Raw genomic sequence first — 22,975 nt, 5'->3', positions numbered from 1 at the left:
TCTTCCTGCAGCTCTGGTACTGGATGCTTTCAGAGTCAGGGTACTGGGGTAGAAGGACTATTGGTCTGACCCAATGGGGCAACTCCTTAAAAACAACCAAACCAAGGGAGGAGAAAAGAAAATAGTCTATTACCAGGCATTATAGACTCTCTTTTAAAATGTTATGGTGCCTAAATACTATGGGGATGGGCGTATTAGAAATACCTACCTAGAAAGACAGATAGATATGTTTCTGGGTAAATTATAACCTGAAGAGCGAGGTCCTACTGTAGTTTTAAAATCACTTTATTGTGCCTTGAACAGTGCACACCAAGTTGTTAGTGATTAACTAATATGTTATAATAACAAAGTTATTCATTGTTTAATGCGGTGAATACAGTTCCCAATATTGCAAAACAACTGTGACTCATTCGCCTTTAGGAGCAAATCTGAGATGGCCACTATGAGAGAGTCCCACGGTTTCCTTTTAGTGCTTCAGTTTTCTTTTGATTCAGAACAGGAAGATTTGGAGCCCACCAGGTTTTGAACATGATTACAACACATTTCTTATTGAGGGTTAAGGTTATTTATTGGGAAACCTTAAAAAGGGCTGAGTTCAGTTTAAGGGTTGGATGGAGGTTTGAGTTGGTTCTTATTTTAACAGAACTGTTCTCTCATCCTTGGTCACAATGAGGCATGCTTCCCCTCCCTCCTCCCATAATACTTTCATGGCTCATTACCATGATTAGTGTTCCACAGTGTCCTGGGAGCATCAGGCTATGCCGCAAAGCCTATCATCTTACACTTTTTCTGAGGGTGAAGGTTGAGTGGGGCAGATCAGAGTTCATGGAAATTTGGGGAGTCATTCATTTAGTGTTAAGGCTGATGTCTCTTTATTGCAACATGTGATTTTCTATATTGTTGTTTTCATCCACAATTGTAATATGTATTTAGAGGTTTGGTTCACAAGTGTCTCATTCTTTCACATTATTTCTGTTTTGTGAATTCTAAGGTAAATGCTAAAATAAAATGATGTGGAGAAATAGGATGATATAGCTTTGCTCATGTTCAGAGATGAGCTAAGTCAGGATTTGAATGCATGTCTAAAGAGGTGAAAGGGTAACAGGATCCACCTCCTTTCTTTCCACTGATAGGTCATCTGTGCTTGCATTTTAGTCAGAGAAGTAAGAGATATTCCAAAAATTATTCACTTGGGAGCAGAGAAGAGAGAACCAGTCCAGGCTCGCCTAGTCAACTGTCCCCATATCCAGAGATTGCCTCAGTGGTCCATTTGCACTCTTGCATAATTGTCAGGAATATTGGCAGTCCAATCTATTTAAAAGATGCCAAATCCAGGTAGTTAGAGATTTGCAATCTCACCTATGTGATGATTTCCTTAATATGTGACAAATACCCAATTGCACACTCTTCTATACTTACGTTATTTGGGGCAAACTAATGAGCCATTCATTTGAGTAGTCATTGTTTATTTTCTGACTGATCAGTGCAAAGCAATGAACATCTAGTACAGCGGTCGGCGACCTTTCAGAAGTGCTGTGCCGAGTCTTCATTCATTCACTCTAATTTAAGGTTTCGCATGCCAGTCATACATTTAAATGTTTTTAGAAGGTCTCTTTCTATAAGTCTATAATATATAACGAAACTATTGTTGTATGTAAAGTAAATGTTTTTAAAATGTTTAAGAAGCTTCATTTAAAATTAAATTCAAATACTGAGTCCCCCAGACCAGTGGCCAGGACCCGGGCAGTGTGAGTGCCACTGAAAATCAGCTCGCATGAGACATTATTTATTTGCTGATAGTAAATCTTAGTACCATCATATCTATGCATTAGTTGCACCTACATTTCTGCTCCACTGGAAACCACAGTAACTGCATTGTAATTTTAAATAATATGTTACAGAACTCCTCATATTGTATCTATCCGGAGGTAACAATTGCCCAAAGAATTTTGAATTGAGATTGTGATTATTACTGTTGCTTCCAGTTTGGTAATGTTAACACATTTAGTGCTAAAATAGTTTAAATGTACATGTATGTCTTGCTACCTTCTGGCTGAAGAGGATTTCAGTTCTGGAGTCATAAATAAGATTTGGTTCAGTGCTGAGATTCCCATTTAACTGTGTCCTTCTCTTTCTAAGGACTTCTTATGAATTCAGCCTCCCAGCATCTTTGGGTTAACAGCTAGAAGGCTTTAAAAAAATAAATAAAATTAGCTTATTGTAAACACAAACACTATATTAGTAACAGTAATTTTGAAATTCTGTCTTTTAAAGTTACTTCATGACATGACTTCTGCATTGTAAGATTAAATTTAATTTAATCTAAAACAAAATCCTGTCCCCCTTGCTCCTCATCCGTTCATAAGAGCAAATCATCTTCTGACAGCATTCTTTGTTTACGCACTTCCTGTAATTATGCTGCAGTTTCTTTGTTAAAAAAGAATGTACAAAACATAGCAAGTATATGCTGATTCTTTCCCAAATGTAACTGCTTGTATGGTAATTAGGAAATTATAAACCCCTGTGAGTTCAGTTGCATAGATCTTCGCTCTCCATATGCCAGCTCAATCAGTACTATTCTCTACAGCAAGGATATGAACAAAAGGCAATTATCAAAATAGGTTGACTCTCTGACCACGTGTCTCTTAATAATAATTAATAATAATAAAACCTTTTAATTAGAGTGCATTCCAGGAGAGAACTGAAACCTCTATCTGAAAATCTTTTTCTTTCTTTCTTTTAACTGTACTTGAACCCTACTTCCCAATATTTTGAGACTCCCTCTGCCCTATAGAAAGAAAAAAATGAGCCATTTGCTGATAAAACAACTGACAAAACCTAAATAAAGGTGAGACACGGAGGAGTGCAGGTAATATGACAACCTTTCTTTTCAAGTCACATGACATGGATCAGGGTAATCAAAGGTTGTTATACTCCTGTCATATTTCAGAGGTCATACGACTCCAGTGGCTCCAGTAACAGTGTCTGTCTGCATAAGGACAGTTGTAATTTTGGCTGGATTTTGTCGTCCTTATTCAGGCATAAACTGCCATTGAAGTCAGTGGGACTTTGAATAAACAAAGATGAAATAAGGAAAGCAGGATTTGGCTCTTTTCATACTCTGACAACTCTCTGTTCATGTTCTACTATTGAATTTTTGTAAGTAGTATAAGATGGGTCATTTCATTAGCTTTATGCTTATTGAGAGAAATTCTTCTAAGCCAGAAAGTGTGCTCCTATAGCAGATTTCATAATACTGTCTGAAAGGACTAATATAGAAACTACCCTTAAAATATTTAAACAAATATAATTTTGAATAAAATCTCCCCTCCGTAATGTAGACGTCATTTATTTGGTAGGGCACCACAACCACCTCAGAGTGTCTGAGTTTGCTGTCATTGGTGTTCCTCTACCATTGCCCTGCCCTTGTTCCTGTTAACAGGTGATATGTTGAAATGTGTAATTATGTAGGATTTTGTGGGAAACAGGGTATTGTATTTTTCAGCGTAACCTGTATATGCACTTTTGAAAACCAAACCAAAAGTAGTATTACCATCGTGCACTTCTAGGAGCATGCTGCAGCTTAGGATCTCAAAGCCACTTGTAATAAACATATGAAGTAAGCCTTACAGTGATCTGGTGAGGTATCATTAGTAAAATCCCCATTTTATGTTATGAGGGCTATAGAAGTGAAGTGTCATGGCTAGGATAACACAGGAAATCTGCATAAGAGCCAGGAATAGAATAGATCCTTTGGTTCCCAATTATGTGCCTTTAGCAACCTCTCTGTGTCATACCATGGCTGCTAATGTCCCTATATATGTATGTTGAAGTGGGGCATTACTGGAGTCCCTTATTTACAGAGGCTTTTCATGAGGTCAAAGTTTAGAAAAGGGTACAAAGAGTCTTAATAATTGTAGTTGGAGGGTGTTTAGTTGGTGGTGTCAGCTCTGATTAGTTTCATTATGATGAATAGGTTTCTTGTGAAGATTTTAAGATCCTTTTTTAATTTTTCATACAAATTTATGTTTATAATTCCCATGAGTATATTTAGGTGATGACTACACTGTATACTCCAGGCAGCGATGTGTGGCAACACGCTGCAGTGGGAAGCAGACTGTAGCCACCAGTGTCAGTGAAAGGCCCTGGTAGAGGGGAGCCAGTGCAGAAAAGAGTCTCTCCCCGCTGCTGGAGCCTTTCCCAGCTGCCTCCTCCTGCTAGACTCCAGCTGCAGGGAAGCAGTGAGGCATTACACTGCCAACAATAACAGTATAGGTAAAGAGGCACAGCTTGGGTGAGTAGAGAGCTGTGTAGGTTATGTACTACTTGAGTACATAACCACACCCTTCAGGCATGTCTTAACTCTCCTAAGCCGTGCCGCATGGTCTACAGTGTCATTTATACCCAGGCTAGGGGGACTTTGTGTGTACGCTTGCTATACACATTTGAAAAAAGGGGGCAGTGTGGATGTTCCCTAAGGGACTTGTGGTTCCTGAATAAATCCCCATCCCACCAGTGTCACTGGCACCTGAATTAATGCATTAGTTCCTTAAAGTAATTTTGAATAATGAAACTTACTTCTTGCTAGAGGTTTAATCAATGCTATACTCAATACTCCTGTGTTAGCATATTTCAGGCATGTCTAAGGATTGGCTTATAGCTCACTGACAGCCTGTTTTAGGGTACCCTACTTATGTTTATTTCCCCCCCCCTTACAGTTCAGCTGCTGGAAATGGGCCATTTTGATTACCACTACAAAGCGTTTTTTTTCTCTCCTGCTGGTAATAGCTCACCTTAACAGATCACTCTCATTATAGTGTGTATGGTAACACCCATTGTTTCATGTTCTCAGTGTGTGTATATATATATTATATATATATATATATCTCTTCCTACTGTATTTTCCACTGCATGCATCTGATGAAGTGGGGTTTAACCCACGAAAGCTTATGCTCAAATAAATTTGTTAGTCACTAAGGTGCCACAAGTACTCCTGTTCTTTTTGCAGATACAGACTACCATGGCTGCTACTCTGAAACCTAATTCATGTATCCTAATAAGAGAAAAGTAGGTACACACATTAGAGTAAAACCAGTAGTTTATTGTAACAAAACAGTTACATTTGTTTTTTGTAGATTTTTCTCCTGGTACTGTTTTTTTCCAAAAACACTTCTGTGCTTCTTTCTAAACACACTCACACACACACACACACACTCTCTCTCTCTCTCTCACTCTCTCTCTCTCTCTCTCGTTTTAAATAGTGTAAGTTTGATTTAATCAGAAAAAGGTTGGTTATTGTTGGTTACCAAATAAGAAAGCATGTTATACCCTTCGTTGTCCTCAGCCATTGGATGGAAATCATATGAGATGTATGTCCGTCTATGGAAGTTATTTTTTCCAGTAGCAGCATGCTCCTTGGCAGAGTCCTCAGACTTCACATAGATTGGTTGATAGCATTGGAGCTGTCCCTAGATCTGATGGCCTTTCCTAACTTTCAGAATGTTGCTTTCCTTTGCCAGAACTTCCTGATTCTGAAGAACTTGGACACTTTGTTCCTTTTGTATACTGTGCTATTGAAACCTTACAGCCAAATCAGAGTTTGCTTCCTGATTAAATTTTAGTGCTGGTGCTGCATTGAGTAAGTTTCAGAATAGGGCATCTTGTTTGTCCATTTAATTTTCCTTGGAAAAAGTTAAATTGGATACGTATGTGCTCAAAAAAATGCATGTGTAAACCATTTGTTAGTGATGTGAAGGTATTTTATATGTTGTCACCCTCACCCGCCCCCCCCCAAAAAAACTATATGAAGTCACTCACTCGTACTAGTCCTCTCCAACACATTCTTTTAGGCTTTTGCTATATTAATTCCCATCCTCTTCTAGTTTTATTGGACTCTAGTTATATCAGGCCCCTTTTACCTGCTTTTCCCTTCACCACCCATCCCCAGAAACTTCACACTGAAGCAGGACCCATTAACATAATTAGCTCTTAAAGCAGTGAAGGTACTGTGTCTCCTAGTACATTTACAGCTCATGCTGCACTGTCCTTGATAGGCTGACTCCCCAGAAGGAAATGGAAAAAAAAATCTTTTAAAGGCATTTTTATAGTTGTCAAGGCCAGAAGAGGACATTATATTTTAGTCTGATGTCCTGCAAGTCACAGACTGTAGAACATCGCCAGTAATCTCTGCATATCTCAAATTGTCTGTGTTTCTCTTCCTCACATCCTGGATTGTGATCATGGAAACCAGATGTTTAAACCATGGAAGTTGTTTCTTATTTCTAGTAGCAGAACATGGCTCCTTGGCACAAACTACCCAGGTCTAAGCTGTCATCTCACTGTATGACTCTGTGCAAGATATTTGACCATGCCAGCAGGAAAACTAAGGGTAAAAAGCAGACACATGTTCGGAAACTGATACTGCATCTGAATGCGGGTTTAGTTAATGAGTTGTACCGCTGTTTTGTGAGAGATAGTGTGACTGAGTCTCAATGTGCCAGAATCTGAAGGTCTTACTAGGGCAAAACTCTGACTGAAGTCAATAAAAGTCTTGACTGAGTAAAGTACAGGAAGTAGCTAGGATTTTTTTCCTACTGAGAAAAAATGCAATAGATTTCTCTTCAGTATTTTTGATTAACAGGATCATTAATCAATAGTAAGGTAAATGTGTTATAAGTACAGTATATCCAACACAAATTGCACACCGTTTTCTCCAACCTGTCACAACAAAGTTCCATGTGGATCTAGTTTCTAATGGAGGATTTTGGAAAGAAAAAAATCCTGCGCAGTATGAAATATACAGGATTCAGTGTTTCTTTTCTATCACAGTAGGAAATGATTAGAGGTTGTAGTATGTTGTGTATTGATTTGATGAAAACAGACCTGCCAGTCTTTTAGAGAATGCATTTGAAATTTGTGTTCTATTTCAGAAACTGTCAATTATTCTTGCTCCTAACTGACATGTTATCAAAAACTCACATTGAATATGCATAATTATTTGTATTTCTAATTGTGAATAGGATCAGTGATTTCTTGATAGGTTATAATAAGTCATGTACATTTATCCATCTCTTACCATGTTCATTTACTTTCATTAGAAATTCAAGCAATAAGTAAGGCTACAATTTAGTCATGAGTATTTTTAGTATGTCATGGACAGGTCCCAGGCAATAAACAAAAATCCATGGCCCGTCCATGACTTATACTAGAAATACCCCTGATTAATCTTGGGGTGGGTGGGAAGAATCACTGTAGGGGGTTGCCCCGGGGGTGGGGGCTGCTGTGGAGCGCGAGGCCAGCAGCATCAGCTGCTGGGGCCTTTGACCAACGGCTGCTCCAGCCACCCCGGGACTGCAGCCGGGGGTCGCCAACAGTGGCTGGTCCGGCCACGCAAGGACTGCTGCCGGGAGCCGCCAACAGTGGCTGCTGCCAGGGACCACCGACAACGGCTGCTTTGGCTGCCCCTGGGGCCAGCCGCATTGGCCGCTGCTCAGTGCTGATTTCATTATGAAGTTTCCCCTTCAAGGGAAATGGGATATACATTAGTTAAATATGCAGAAACAAACATACCTAACAGCAGCAGTTGGAGGCTGTGTTAGCTGACCAGTGACAGAACATTGTTGCAGTGAGCATAAAATCCTTAGTTGTATATTTTATGACTATAGCAATAGGAGTTATGCATTACATTCATTCTAAACAAAGTAAAAACATGATGAAACAAAATTACACCTTACAGACAATATAACAGCATATGGAATCCTGGCTTCATTAGATGTACTGTGCCTTGTAAAGAGCATTTAAGAATTTGTCTTTCTTTTCAAGAAATGCCAGAAATCTAACATTATGGAATAGATGAAGGAGAGGGTCTGTTTAACTTTAAAAGTGTTTGAATCTCCTTTCTAACTGCTAGGAGTTATTCTAGTCTCAGTTAAAATAAGTTGTTTTCTGCGGTACTTTTTTCTTGTAGTATTTCTGTTAACTAAGATTTTCTTTACTGTCCCATTACATATACTGCCAGCCAGGTAAGCTAATCTTTGAGCTGTATTCTATCATCTGTCCTTGGATAGAGTTTCCACTGTTATTAATGGACTTAAATGGAAGAAGGCTCGTTTCAGCAAAGTGAGTAAGCACATGCTCAGTCCTTTCCTAAGGAGGGGTGGATGTAAGTGTTTCAAGCTTTATTGGGTTGGTGTGGGGAAATTATGTACCCTAAAGCTCCAGTGTTAGTTTTCTCCTTTCCATTTTGAAGTGTGACTTTACGACAAGAAATATGAATATAGGGCAATACTGTATTGACCAAAAATGATGAGTTCTTTTAGGTTGTCTTTATAAGGAACTTGTGGATTACTGATGAATTAATTCCAAAGGACTCTGAAGAAAGCGTGAAAAAGGCAGACCAAGTAGAAGACTTAAAACAGTATCCCATCAGCATGAACCGTGATATCTTGCAGGATGTCAATAACGTTTTGAAAAATAGTCCTATTCATATAGCTGACTAAGCAATGTGCTTGATTAAAAATCATCATCATTCATGTGGAATGAGATGCTGTATACCAGAGCAAGGATTCTGGTTAGCTGTGGACAGCTTTTTTAAATTCGGTGTTAACAAGTTGGATCGTGGAAGTTATAGATGAAGACGACCTGTTCAAGGTGAATGCTTGCTCTGTAAGTTTAAGTGGTAGTCCTCTATTGGAGATGGTAACAGAAATAAGCAGCTCCTGCTCTAGATCTAAATTTTTGTTGATGGAAATTTAACCATCATGTGTATATTATTTCAAGTGTAGCATGTTTTAACCCATTTATGATGCTAATCAAGGTACTTTGATAATAAAGGCATATAATCTAAAGCAGAGGTTCCCAAACTTTTCTTATTGCATACCTCCTTCCAGAGCTACCAGCTGTCCGTGTACCCCCTTCCAGATTTACTAGCTGCCTGCATACCCCTGCCCACCTCATCAGTGATACTTTGTGTGTTCTTCTTAACACTACCTGTCCATATTTCACTGTTATGTACAGATACAGTTATAGTGTGACATATACAACCGGAAAAAAACCAACCCTGACTTTGTTCTGAGCTCAGTTAGACTGGACAGTTGCTGGGCAACTGAACCAGCTCTGTATGGTGATTGGAGGTGAGAGCTCTGTACATCAGCGTCTCTGTGTATCTGTGTTCTCGTTACTAAATCTTGAAATAAATTAACTACCATATTTTATAAAACACATTCCCACAGAATTTTAAATCATCATCTGAGTAGCCTACTTTGAAAATGCAATAAATAAAATAATAAATAAAATCAACCATCACACAATTTCTTCCATATACCCCCCTAGAGATGTCTTGTACATGTACCACAGTTTGGGAACCCCATTCTAAAGAATAGTTACGATCTTTGATAATCTGCCCTTATTCCCCTTACTTTTTTCATTTTCTGTGCTGCAAGTTTTTGTACCGTAGCAGATACTAGAGCACATTCTGTAAAAATGTGAAACACCTGCAAATATAAGGCAAGTCAGTCACATCATTGTTTACTGTCCTTTTATAATGTGTAGATGAGAGAAATTGAGGAAATGTGTATGAAACTAGGGTGTGGTCCTCAGGCATGACAGATTACCTGTAATTATTAATCATTATCCAATATGTAAACAATATCTTGTTTTACATGTTACGTCTAGCTGTTTGTTTTATTTTCAGATGTTAAATACATGGATGGTTAAACTAGATGCTTGAACTACAGTGGTATTTTTCCATTATAATCAAACAACTTAAGTATGAATGGAAATTAAGACAGTAGTGTGCCATATTTGACCCAAACTTTCCTGTTTCTGGGCTAGTAACTTTAAAACATAATTATACACTTACTGTAGCTCATATTTGCGGTTTTACTTTTGCTGAATTACATGGCAGTTCTCTTCTGTTTCTGAACTGTAGTTCAGAATCCAGTTGAGCATTTGGACATTATTTCTGCTTGCTTAGCTTTGAGTTTGCTTTTTTCACATGCTGTGCCCAATGAATCATCAACTAAGGTAGGGTCCACCTTAAGAGCTTCAGTTGCTAGAATTAAACGTGGCTCACTAAGGATACCACTTTCCCATATGTGCAGAGGAACGCGTGTAACTATTCCTCATATCTGTTTGTTGAAGAAAATAAGTTATAGAGAATTTCAGACAAAGGCTTTTTGAGGCACAAACTCTGTAAGTTTAACTACTATGGATGAGAGAGTTCAAACCTTGTTCCTAGAAAGCACATCAAGAGAACTGGTGAGTGTAGTTCATTATTTATCTCTAGGATGGGTAAAATGTGAGTGGGTGCAATAAGTATTCTGTAAATAAATCTAAAACCCAACCTGAAGTATATGAACTTAAAGAATAATTTCTGTGAGCTTATGGTGTCTCAAGGAATTTATTGTAAGAAATATTTGATATATTACAGCACATAAAAGCTGTATATTCTGATTTAGTATCCAAGGGTGGTTGTTTTTTTCTTCAGACACAGTCTCCTGGAAAATCCCCAGATAACCTCTTCACAGGATCTTTTCTCTGTCTTCTAGTAAATAAAGTTCAGTTTTTCTCCTGAAGTTATGCAACTCTTGCAAGGGGAATTGGCTGTACAACTTCTGTTACCTTTCATCATTGTAGGGTATACTTGCATATTATATATACTGTATATGAAGTGGCAGAAAGTCTGATAATTATTCTTTCCTTTTAGCTCACATTCCTTGAGCTTCAGTCTAGCAGTCGATGGCCATTAAGACCATCTTTCAGAAAGGAAGTGGGTATTGTCTTTGAGGAGAGAGCTAGACCCAGATACTGGAATGCAGCCTAATCACAGGTGATATTTCAGTGTAATGGAACTGTTAGAGTTCCCTATTTGCTAGTACTAGTGAACAAGAGGTTTTCTGTGTGTGACTCATGTCAGCTAGCCTTTGCTACGCCTCCGTACACTGACACACATTATTACAAAAATAAACTAGCGGTAGAAATGTGTTTCCACATGGTCACCAGTATTTTCATTGGCATTTCCATATGGTTGTTTCTAAATAGTGTCATATTTTATTTATTTTCTAGTGGACAGTCCTATACAGTAACTCCTTTGAAACAAATATAACTATGCAGTCACTGTTTTTACTATTGCTGAGTTCTCCTGTTAACTGAGTTAATATATTACCCTTCATAGAATCATTATAGAGGGAATTGATTCTTCTTAAATATGTATGTAACACATGTTCAGAAGTTGAAATATATCATTCACACTGAATCAAGTGCAAACCAAAGTGGCAGAAAGTATAGTAGGGTGGTGGGAAAGCCTGTTGTCCCAGAACCTTAGCCTGTGGATGTCCTGTCAGACAAGCTGGGAAGCTCTGAGCTCAGATAGAGGCGGGCTTAGGATATGCAAAGCAGGATATATGTAGAGAACCATTCTATGTCCCTTGTTGATTCTGTCAATTTTTCACACACACACTGGCTGCACAAGATTCTTTTTTGCATCTGCAGCTACCAACAGATTGATTTTCATGATACCAAGGTGCGTAGGCTGCTCAGAGAGCAATATCCTTGTAATATTTTCTTGATGTAAATTTTAAAGGGCTTACTCCCCAAAAATCTCTGCTCTTGACTCCTTCCTATGCCTTATACTGCAGACTATTTCTGGGTGCATGTAGGTAAACCGTAGGTGTTGTCCGTTATATTTGTTGTGGGGTAGGGTGTGGAATGGAATCAAACTATGTATCTACTTGCATCAAAAGCAATAATTTTTTCAATTTATTGGTACATTGTGCATAAATAATAAATAATTAATACATAGGGAATGGGAGGAGTCATGTTATGTGGGAAGACATGAATTACCTTAGATTTACAGATGATATTGCTCTCATATCATTGACCAAGAAGGGCAGGGAATGTGGAAAATTCTGACTGAAGATCAGCATGGAAAAGATTAATATTTTGACAAGTGGAAGATCAAAGGTGAGAATTAGAAGAAATAGAAACATTTGTGTACCTTGTGGGACTAGTACTGAAGAATGGGAATTGTGAAGGTATAAAAAGGAGAATAGGACTCATGGCCACAGCATTCAGAAAATTCTGAAAGATCTGGAAGGCTGAAGACATTTAGATAAAAAAAAAAATCAGTGTTTATGAGACAAGAGTTGTCGATACTGCTTTGTGGTCAGAATGCTGGAGTCTGAGGAAAGCTGTTGAACAAAAGATAACGCTTGTGGAAATGAACTGGCTGAGGGGAATAGCGAGTGTTTCAAGATTGCAGAAAATAAAAAATGAAGTAATAAGAAAATGAGTGGGGCAAGAAATAATGCAGTTACAGAAAATTCAAGAAAGACAACTGTGATGGTTGGGACACGTGTCAAGAATGGACCCAGAAAGGATACACTAGAAGGCAAGATACACGAGTGCAAGGAACTAGAAATAGAGGAAAACCAAGGATGCATTGGATGGACATGGTGAAGAATGACATAGAACAAAAAGTTTTAAAGATGAATGAAGCTGTAAAGCTGGTACAAGACAGAAAGTGGTGGAAAGATTTCATTCAGCCCCATTGTCATTGCTGATCTGGTGTATAGGAATCGAAGAAGAAGAAATAATACATAGCAATTATATATTGCTTCACTAAAGCTAGTAAATATCATTACCTCTGTTTTTAAAGATGGGGAAGCTGAAGCACAGAGAAGTTAAGACTTGCTCAAGGCCATGCAGCATGTCAGAAGTAGAGTTGGAAAAAGAATCCAGGTATCCTGACTCTGTCCTAAGTCTTGTGTTGTGCGAGCTACTGTAAGCAACACCAGGCACTTATGTAAATCATTGGTTTCTTTGCTGTATGATGATATAGCATTTTTGCACTTTATACAAATGTAAATTAATTTTACTTTGCAACAGCACTGCATGGTGGTGGTCTAAGTTTGTACACTAGTGAAACTGAAGTACAGAGAGACTATGTGACTTAACCAAGGTTAAACAGCCAGTTAGTGGCAGGGCCACAAATGCATTCCAGGAGTTCCAACTGTGACTCCTCCTCTAACTGTTAAACAATATGCTGTTCAACTATAGAATTTGAAACAATCTGAACCTTTCTTCTTCTCATAATTTACGGTAGCATATTTCTTTTTCCCCTCCTTTATTTCCTACAGTTATCTAACATGACCAATAGTTACATTTCCTATTCGAAATTATTATTACTTGACTTTAAGGAGGCATTTATCAGGATAGGAGTCATAGCAGATCTGTCTGATGGCTATATGTCCAAGGTGGTGTATGTGCAATAGCATTTGTTATGGTGTTATAAACTAAGCTAAGGTCAAGACAGACTTCCAATTCCTGCTGGCACTGGAGAAATAACAGATCTTTTATTTAAAAACACACATTCATCTTTAAATAAAAAAATCAAATCAGAATTGCTGTCCACATCCCATGTTTTTACTGTTAGAAGTATAAAGTATATTTTATAATTTCTGTATTTAGCTTTTCCATGGCATCACCTGCAAAACATTTTCACCAACATAAGCTAATTAGTTGTTCCACAACATTTGCATCAGGGCAACTGCAAGTGTTGCTGGCCAGAAAAAGTACATCAAAATTAATTTGGTTATTTAACATTTACCCACGGCATAGAAATAGTGCCGTAGGTCGTCAGTTTTACACTTTCTGTTCCAAAGTTTAATGGAAACATTCATAACAGCCATTGTTGAACTATATTAGCTACCAGAGAGTAATAAATTGTGCTTGTGCTGCTGCAGGGAGAAGAATTTATCTTTAGTTTAATGGAAACGCATAGATTTTTTTTTTATTTTTTTTTAAAAGAGTGGTTAGATTATGTGCCTATATGTTGTTCTTCCTCCCTCTAGACTGAAAGTGTATTTGAGTCTCTTCTCCTGTCTAGAATATTTAAAGGCATAGGAGTGAAGTGGAGTAGTGAGAAAAAAAATTGTCCTAATCCTCCTGTTCGGTGGCGTGAATTACTTCTCTAGTTGCACACTTGTGGAGGTTTTGCATACATTTGAGGACTCTTGGGGTAGTTCTTTTTGGACAAACCTTTTCATGTCACAAATCCACCTGTTTTATCATGTTTGGCAGTCTCTGCTTAAATGTGACCCAAGATTAGAGTTACAGAGTTGTGCTTGAAATTAGCAAATAGGGCTGAGATTTTCAAAGCTACCTAGATGGTTTAGTGCAAATGGGAATTGTGTAACTCGGTATGGCCTGCAAGGCTTTGAAAATCTCAGCCTAGGCGTACTGATGTGGCACCTCACCTAATATTGGTTGGCTTTATGCCTGTGTCTAGCCAATACAAGCAGTAAATGCACAATACTGTGTAAGAAGTGCTTGTTTCTGAGGGGGCAAAATAATTAAATACCTACATCACAAATTGCAAGAGCTTTTCTTTCCTATTTATCTAGATTAAATCCAATTATACTAATTCTTCATAGGGAAAACATGCTTTGATTTTAGAAGACAGGTGTGGCAGGAAGCAGAGGTTTTACTACCTTTCAGCCTGCAATAACATTACACATCTCAACTTATGCATCACTCAGCGCCGCTTAATGATGGCAGGATTTTTACAGTTTTCCCATTGCCTTTTTACTGACTCTGTGAAAAGAAGAGTGAATTTTCCCTTTAGAGTATTTACGATTAATCTCTCCCGGGTTTAGTGCAAAATTCAATAATCTTGCCAATAGAAGCCATTTCTTGACAATCGGTTTGTCGTGCTCTGCCTTGGCTTGGTCATGTTTGCTACTAAGATGATATAGCCAGAGGTGCTTCTGGTGAGGAATTATTAAAGGCTAACATTGGCTAAAAGTGAACAGGGTAAGAAAATTGCACAACAATGTACAGCAACTGCACATTTCCAAGTAAATATAAATGTATTCTTGTTTGCGCTTTCTAAATGTCACAGGATTCATATCCTTAAAATATTGTAAATCTAGACAAACATTCCTTATTTTTTATTTACTCTTAGTTCATTTTTCACTCTATATATCAAAAGAAGTTAAAATATGATTAGACCCACATTACACATGAGTAAGAGGACAGATAGGTACAAAATTTCTGCACAGAGGTAAGCAAGGAGTCAGGTGGGGACAGGAATAGAATCTAGGAGTACTGGCTCCCAGTCGTATGCTTTGGCCACTAGATAATTTGGGTGTTATGGCTAGTGGGCATATAATCCGAACAATTTACTAGACTGTTGGCAAGGGTCATATCTTCCCCTTAATATATGTACATATTCCCATAATGCATGCACTTTAACTTTTTAATGGGGAACGTGCCAGTAAATGGAAGATTCAGTTGTTGTTCCTGCCACATGGGAAGAAACACAGGGTATGAATATCACAATACGTAAATATCTTTCTGATCAATAGGAGATGCATCGGTGGGTTGCTATAGTTCTGTTTGGAGAACAAATCTCAGAATACATAAAATAACAAAAGTAAGCATTTGATGTTAAGGATTTTAGTGTCAGTCTTCTTGTCTTACCCATACTTTTTCTGTTAACAATATATTTTTCACTTCTTTTAATATAATACAGCTGTTAGGAAATAAAGATATGACTTGATGAGTGTTTTAATTTCCTCACTAACAAGCCAGACCCCAGTTTAGTTTAGGAGATCCCTAAAACGTTATTCTTCTGCTCTTGTAACAGTATCTACTCTTGTTGCTGGGAATATGACAGCGTTGTGACCAATATGAAGGCTCAATACTAGACACTTGATCATACATAACAGCATTGTGTGCCTCTAGAGTGAACTCTGACATGATACATTTCAACAAATCTATGCTTTGACCTTTTCCTGGTTTTTTTTAAGTGGAAGTCTTTTGCATGCCAGGACCACTATATCACCTTATATCCAAATAATCGTCAAAACACATGACTAGAAATCTGCTTCTGGGATTGATTTATCTGAGAGCATTATTGAATTAGGATTGTAGACGCACGAGATGGAATGAATCCCTTTTATTACAAATCCAGACCTGCAGGAACTCGCAGGATCATGCCCTAAGCGAGTTAAAAGAGCAGCTTTTAATAAATAATATGCACTTCACGTTGTGCACGTTGTGCACTTCACTCTGGCAGCTCCTGTGTCTTTAGCATTAATAGGAATTCCTAGGATTTGATGGATTTAGTGTGAGGGAATTCTTAATAGACTCTTCTAGTGCTTGAGGATATCCCTTTGTGGTTTTTCATTTTCTTCTGGCACTAGAGCACCTTTTTAGTAGATGAATTACAGGCACAATCTGGAGCCTCACGTGCAAGGATAGATATAGCTCATAGAAGCTTTCCTCCTCCTACTGCTGCCGTTAAACAATAAACACAGTGCCACTTACTACCAGACACTGGACTCCTCCTTAAAATAGAACAGGATGTGAGATTAGAACAAGATCCTGTGATCTCTTTACTTCCTGGCTACTAAAAGAGAGGCATATGGGAGCCCAAATATTAATGGGAACTGCAGCGTTCCCATTGTTGAAGACAACAGGTGGCTAGTTAATGGCAAGGATGTTTCTGTTCAGTGCCTTAGGGAAATTGTTCAAGCACCATTCATTCATAGAATAATGTTACTGTTGTAATACTACAAAAGTCATTAGATCAGTGAACTACCCAGTGTGTGTGTTGGTAAATATGTAGCGTTCTGTCTAATATGATGCATTAAGCTAAATAGATTGTACCCTTTTTATGCATTTTCATCTTTACTTCAAGTTCACTACATCCTTATTGTGTTGTGAAACCTATTTTTCAAAGGTTGTTTTACGGAATTTCACTCTGTATTTGCTATACCCATGCAATTAGGAAGCAAAGTAATGACCGAAGTGCTCACACATGAATTCTCAGATACAGTTTTAGAATATATGGAAGAAATGATCATAAAAGGCTCTATCTTCTGAATGATTTTATCTTGGATCCTTTTGTGTTTAAAAAAAAAAAGTGCATACCCCTTTTCCTTGTTTAGTGAATGTAATCAGACCTTGTCTTAGGCAATGGTCTGGGTAATGCATTTGTCTTGAAATCATGGCTTTATAGCGTGCTTGTACCATTTCATATTTCAAGCTGCCACTAGTACACAGACAGTTTGAAGTCCTGCAGTGTAGTACAAGATTAGACACACAAATACAGCAACATTCCCTGGAGATCTAGTGAGCTAGATATCCAAATGCCAGCCCAGAATGGGAAAGATGTTTTACCGTGGCAACATGAATCTTTCATGACTTGTTGCCCAACAAAAAAACACAGGATTAAAAAAGAGAGAGTTAGACTGATGGAAAATGCCTCTGTCATTTTCTAGCCTTAAAAGTTCCTGAGGTTTTTGTGTTTGCTGTCAATCGAGCAACTGGTAAATGTTTAAAATGGATTTCATATTAAGGGAGAATTTCCATTTCAGCAGGAGTTTTGATATTTCTTTCTCTGCATTCACATTCAGACAAGAAAGGAGTCTTTTCTTGTGAGTGTGAATGTATAGAATAAAATGGTCAGAACAAATGCACTGCTGCTCAAAAGATCTAATTCATGCTGTATGTGTTATTTTAAACATAGCACTACAGGCATTTTCTTAAGTTGGGCAGGAAACTACTATTAAATGAAATGTAAAAAGTTGAGTGATGTTTTAAATTATATATGTGTATATAATGGAGTGCCTTATAAGTATTTGTGAAAGCCAGTGTAAGTCATGTAATTTTATATCCTAGTTCATTTATTTCTGTAGCATTTTACTGGCAAGAGATGAGAACCAAATTCTGCCCTCGTGCATATACATAATTCTGTTTAAGTCAATAGTTGTTTCCTGGAGATATCTGAGGACAGAACTTGCCCCCAAGTTTGCATGCTATTGGCTCATATGTTTGACGATTTGGAAGTTTTCATAACATGTTTTACTCATTGATATTAGGTGAGATTAAGCAAGTGCTAGTCCCATGGACGGCTCATTGGTATGCTGCTTTATGACAAGGGTGGGCTAGCCTTTCCTAATATAAGACACTATTATTAGTCTGTACAGTTAGGCCTTGATCCTATAAATGGTTCTACAAATACTTAATCATTACTTTGAATGGGATTACTCATGATAGTCACGTTAAGCACATGTATCAGTGCTGCAGGATCAGGGCTATCCAGTTTAATGGAGCAATGTCTGGTGTCCCACTATTACACTCATGTATGCATAATCAAAAAGGGTAAAAAAGGTGCTCTGTATGGTTAAATAAGCTTTCTAGTTATGGCACACGGTATTGAATCAACTGCTGATAACCAAGGCAGCCACATGATCTGTTTCTATGGCATAATCCTGCTTGGCCCAAATGTTTGAATAGTAATTTAACAAATAAAAGAAAAAAGTAAAAAGGTATTTCACAATTATAACATGTATATAATGAGCCCAACACTGTATTTTTATTATTTATATTTTATTTGTTATTTATATTATTAATTATTTTATACATAAATCAGGAGTGCTTAAAGCCTATTAAACCACTATAAAATGCAATGAAATTGGGTAAAATAATGGAGTTATCTATACAATATGAAACTATAAAGTCAAATAACATATGACTTTAGCGTTTGCAAACTAATAGCTAAATTGAACAAAGAATTTATCAACCTGATTTAAAGAGAACTGGGAGCAGAATCAACAGTGTCAGACAATAAGTATAAGGATAATTGTAAATATTTGACAGGTGATCACTTCAACTCATATGTACCAGCCAGAGGCAATATACAGCTACAGATAAAGTATATTGTACAAGTATTTCCATGCTACAACAACTATTTGACAATACTTGTTTTACAGTTTTAGTGTAACATTACAGGTACAGCAGATGATTAAGTATTCACAATGATCATTTCCTGTATTTGCTTTTCCCTTATACTTACAGTTTTATAATCTGTCAGTCATAAATGTCATTTATGGCAGATGTTTAACACAAGTTTTAAAAAGAAGTGCCTCTCCAGTGTCAGTCTTAGCAACAGATTTATTGCCCTTAGCAACAGCAACAGTGGTTAGCAAAATAATGTTTATATATAATTACAAGTTAAGGCAGCATTTACCCCTGCTCCTTCCTAATTAAAAATAGAATGAAGAGTTAGCATTGAAACTTTATTTGAAATGGTTTTGATGTTACTGTGCACTCCTCCTCCTTCAGAGGAACTGTGTCATTCTATTCTTCAGATAACCTTTCTGAAAAGTCACATTCCCATGACCCCATACCACAAGATCCCATTGGCTATATCTTTAATAAGTAACAAACAGATGTTCGCTGGAAAATTTTGAGTGTAGTTCAATTTAGACTGACAGCATTCATAAAATAAATGTTGTACAGTATCTCTTTTCATAACATATTTCAGGCTGAGAAATAAACAATGTAATATATTGTCAACTTGAAATCTGAGTTCATGTGTTTTATTCTTCTTATGAATCTTCTTAAGTATTATCTGAAAAGCGGAAATGACCTTTACTAGCAAGCTTGGTTTAAGTTGACATGGTACTTTATTTTTTGCTGACTGTATGCCACCACCAAATGATTCAAACAAAGAATCAGGGAAAGGACCACTTCGAGGCCTGTTTCCCCAAAATATCCCCCCAAACCCTACACCCCCTTTCCTGGGGAGGCTTGATAATAAACAAGATGAGCACAGACCAGTGTTGGGGGGCGGGGGGGAATAGGATACAAAAAAAATCAGATTCTTTAAAAAAACAAAAAAACAAAAAAAAAACTAAGAAGGTAAAAGGAATATCTCTGTAAGATTAGAATGGAAGATAATCTCTCAGGCAATCAGATTCAAAACACAGAGGATTTCCCTCTAGGCAAAACCTTAAAGTTACAAAAAGAAAAAAAACACATGCCCCCCCAGCACAGAGAAATTCACAAGCCAAAACAAAAGATAATCTAACACATTTCCTTGCTAAATACTAACTCTATAGGAGTTGGATTGCTTGCTTCTTTGATCTGTCTTCGGCAAAAGCCACGTGGAACAGACAGAACAAAGCCTCTTTCCCCCCATCTATCCCCCCCCCCCATTTGAATGTATCTTGTCCCCTTATTGGTCCTATTGGTCAGGTGCCAGCCAGATTACTTGAGCTTCTTAACCCTTTACAGGTAAGAGGATTTTGTGCCTCTGTCCAGGAGGGATTTTATAGTACTGTATACAGAATGGTGGTTACCCTTTCCTTTATATTTGACAGGAGCAATGACGGCTAGTAAATGTAATTAGTCACAACTTGTGAATAAAGATATCTAGTATATGTCACGTTCATCGAAGGCTAAATCCTGTTGTTTAGTATGCAATCCTGCTCCTGTCAATGTGTGTTTTAGTTGCAGATTGATAGCTGTACCAACCCTAGGTTCACTCAACTAGCACGTACCTTGTGAATTTGCTGTATTCTACAGTACATATAGTGTGCTTTTCTGCTACATAAACTGTGGAGCTCTAATGTATTCAACATTTACAGTAATATATGAAATTTGGTTTGCAGTTTTAGACATTTACTTAGGAACCTATTTCTGCTTCCTCTTTAGGATCCCAGAAGCAAACACAAGTTTAAAATCCACACATATGGAAGCCCAACATTCTGTGACCATTGTGGATCGTTGCTGTATGGACTTCTACATCAAGGGATGAAATGTGACAGTAAGTAAGTTTTTTTCTAAAGTTATTAAAATGGCCTTTTAGATAATAAGGGAAACCATTAGGCATCAAGCATCCTCTTTCCTTTGTCTGGAAAAATATTGTTTCAATTACAGTTAATTACAGTACTGTATATTTCAAATGAATATTTCATTATTGAAGACTCTCTTAGTAAAACAATATAAATCAGTCAAACCTCCTCCAGTGGGAAAAATGCTGTAAAAATATGCTCATGCAAACCATCTTGGTTACTGAAAAAGGAATCTATCGAGTTTGATGTGGCTAAAGTGTATTTGCCATCGCGGTTCTGAAGATTGTTTTACATGGGATGGGAAGGGATGAATCCTTCGTGGAGACATTGTTTCAGCCCAGCTGCTAGCTAAGGACCCATATTTCATAGTCAGTCCTGCAACAACCATAATTCATATGGAATCTGTACCCCAAATGAAAGGCAAAAGGAATCATCCTTTGGTGTGTAAAAGAGTGGCAAAAAAAAAAGGTTTAAAATGCATAAATATTATTTGTACTGTCACAAGAGAGCCATGCTTTCGGCTGGCCATTCTCCCACCTCCAGACTCCTCAAATGCACTTCCTACAACCATTGCCTTGATTTCCTCTGCTCCAATGTCATCCTAGCTTCCTCCCAAACTAGGTACCTCCTGTTCCACTCCATGTCAATGTTCATAATGACCTCTTCATGGCCATATATTACACCCTCTAGTCCATCCTCATATTCCTTGATCTCTTGTGTGCTGATGACATGATCTGTCATCATCTCCTTGAAATCTTGTCCCCCCCTTGACTTTGTTGTCTTCAGTTCTTTTCATCTCTCTCTCACTGTTCCCAGAATATTTATTGTAGTGACAGGGGTGGGGCGTGGACTCTCTCACCTTAAATCCTGCATCTCAGGTTGTGTCTCTAACATCTCTTGCTAGATTTCTCATCATAATTTAAGTTTAACATGATTAATATTTTAATTCCTTATCTTCCATCCCAAACCTTCCACTCACCCTTTTCTTTGTCATTGATGGCATCAGCACCATTAAACTGTCACCAAGGTAGGTAATATGGATATGATTTTCCACTGCCTTCTCTCTAGATCACATATCCAGGTCATGTCCAAATCCTGACATCTCTTCCTCTGTTACATCTGCATGATCATTCTTTTCTCTCATTTTCTCTCCCTCCCCCCATGCTAGTATTATGGAAATTAGCAAAGAAATATTTACAATTCTGTATCAGTAAGCAAACATTCAATTTCTGTATTGGTTACAGTAATTTATAGCAAATGTTCTAATATTTTGGATCAAGTCTCTATTCCATGGACTCTTCATTTTGTCTGTTTTACATTCCATTAATAAGGTCACATTTTTTAGGTGACTGAAGCTGAGCCTTTAATTGTAGTTAATACTTCAGTGCTTTTTAATAATATTTATAAGGAGAGCCATTGCATTTTGGTCAGTAAAAAAAACAAACAAACCCAACAATTAATCAGATGTGATAGAATATTTTTACCACTCATGTTTGTCATATATATTTAGTATAAATATATTGACTTTCATACATGCCATCATTTTCTGAATCTTTTCTTTCCTGATCCACAGCTTGCGATATGAATGTTCACAAACAGTGTGTAATAAATGTTCCAAGTCTGTGTGGAATGGATCACACAGAGAAAAGAGGAAGGATTTATCTGAAAGTTGAAGTCAGTGGTGACAAACTGCAAGTCACAGGTAAAAAACAAAAAAAAAAAAGTGTTCTGAGAATTGGTGACAATAGAAGGGTTTAATTTGAACTTTCCTGGGCTTTGGAATAACTAACGTAAGTTGTGTTCAGCATTATTTCTAGCCTATTTATGTGCCGTGAGTGAAATCTAGGCTCATTGAAGTAAAGAACAAAACACCCCATTAATGTCAGTAGGGCAAGGATTTCATTCAATATGTACTTCAGTCTAAGAAATGCCATGTTATTATTTAAAAGAACAGGTTAGTTTATAATAGATACACACATAGTTCAAAGAAATAATAGTAGCTCTAAATTAAAACTCAGGAACACTAACTTTAAAATCTCTGTGAAATCAATTTTTCAGGTAACCAACAGTAACCTGAAACATTCAGAAAATCTGGGCCTCATTTACTTAAAAAGGCACATATTCCTTGTGTTAACTTCAGTGGAGCTTCCTCATGCATATCAGAGAGTGGGATTTGGCCGTTAGTTACCAATTGAGACATTAACAAACATAAAATACACATTCCTTGCTCTGTTGATAATGTTTCTAATTTTTAGCTAGGCGTGACTAGCAGTGTACATTATGCCTGAAGTGTTTGTGATGGTGGCAAATGTTAAAATTCGTTCCTATTT

General features: G+C 37.4%; 1 protein-coding gene across 3 annotated transcripts in view; it reads left to right on the top strand.

Annotated features, from left to right (window-relative positions):
• The window catches only part of PRKCA (protein kinase C alpha), a 284,791-nt gene that overhangs the window by 177,413 nt on the left and 84,403 nt on the right, over positions 1-22,975 (top strand). For all 3 annotated transcript variants that reach the window (XM_039501359.1, XM_039501361.1, XM_039501360.1), the window contains 2 exons: positions 20,506-20,617; positions 22,219-22,347. In XM_039501359.1, coding sequence (XP_039357293.1) covers positions 20,506-20,617; positions 22,219-22,347 — 241 coding nt within the window. The remainder of the gene's footprint in view (positions 1-20,505; positions 20,618-22,218; positions 22,348-22,975) is intronic.

The sequence above is a fragment of the Mauremys reevesii genome, linkage group 15 (genome assembly GCF_016161935.1).
Source record: "Mauremys reevesii isolate NIE-2019 linkage group 15, ASM1616193v1, whole genome shotgun sequence".
Taxonomy (NCBI): domain Eukaryota; kingdom Metazoa; phylum Chordata; order Testudines; family Geoemydidae; genus Mauremys; species Mauremys reevesii.
The sequence above is the reverse complement of the archived record's forward strand: the minus strand, read 5'-3'. Positions and strand labels throughout refer to the sequence as shown.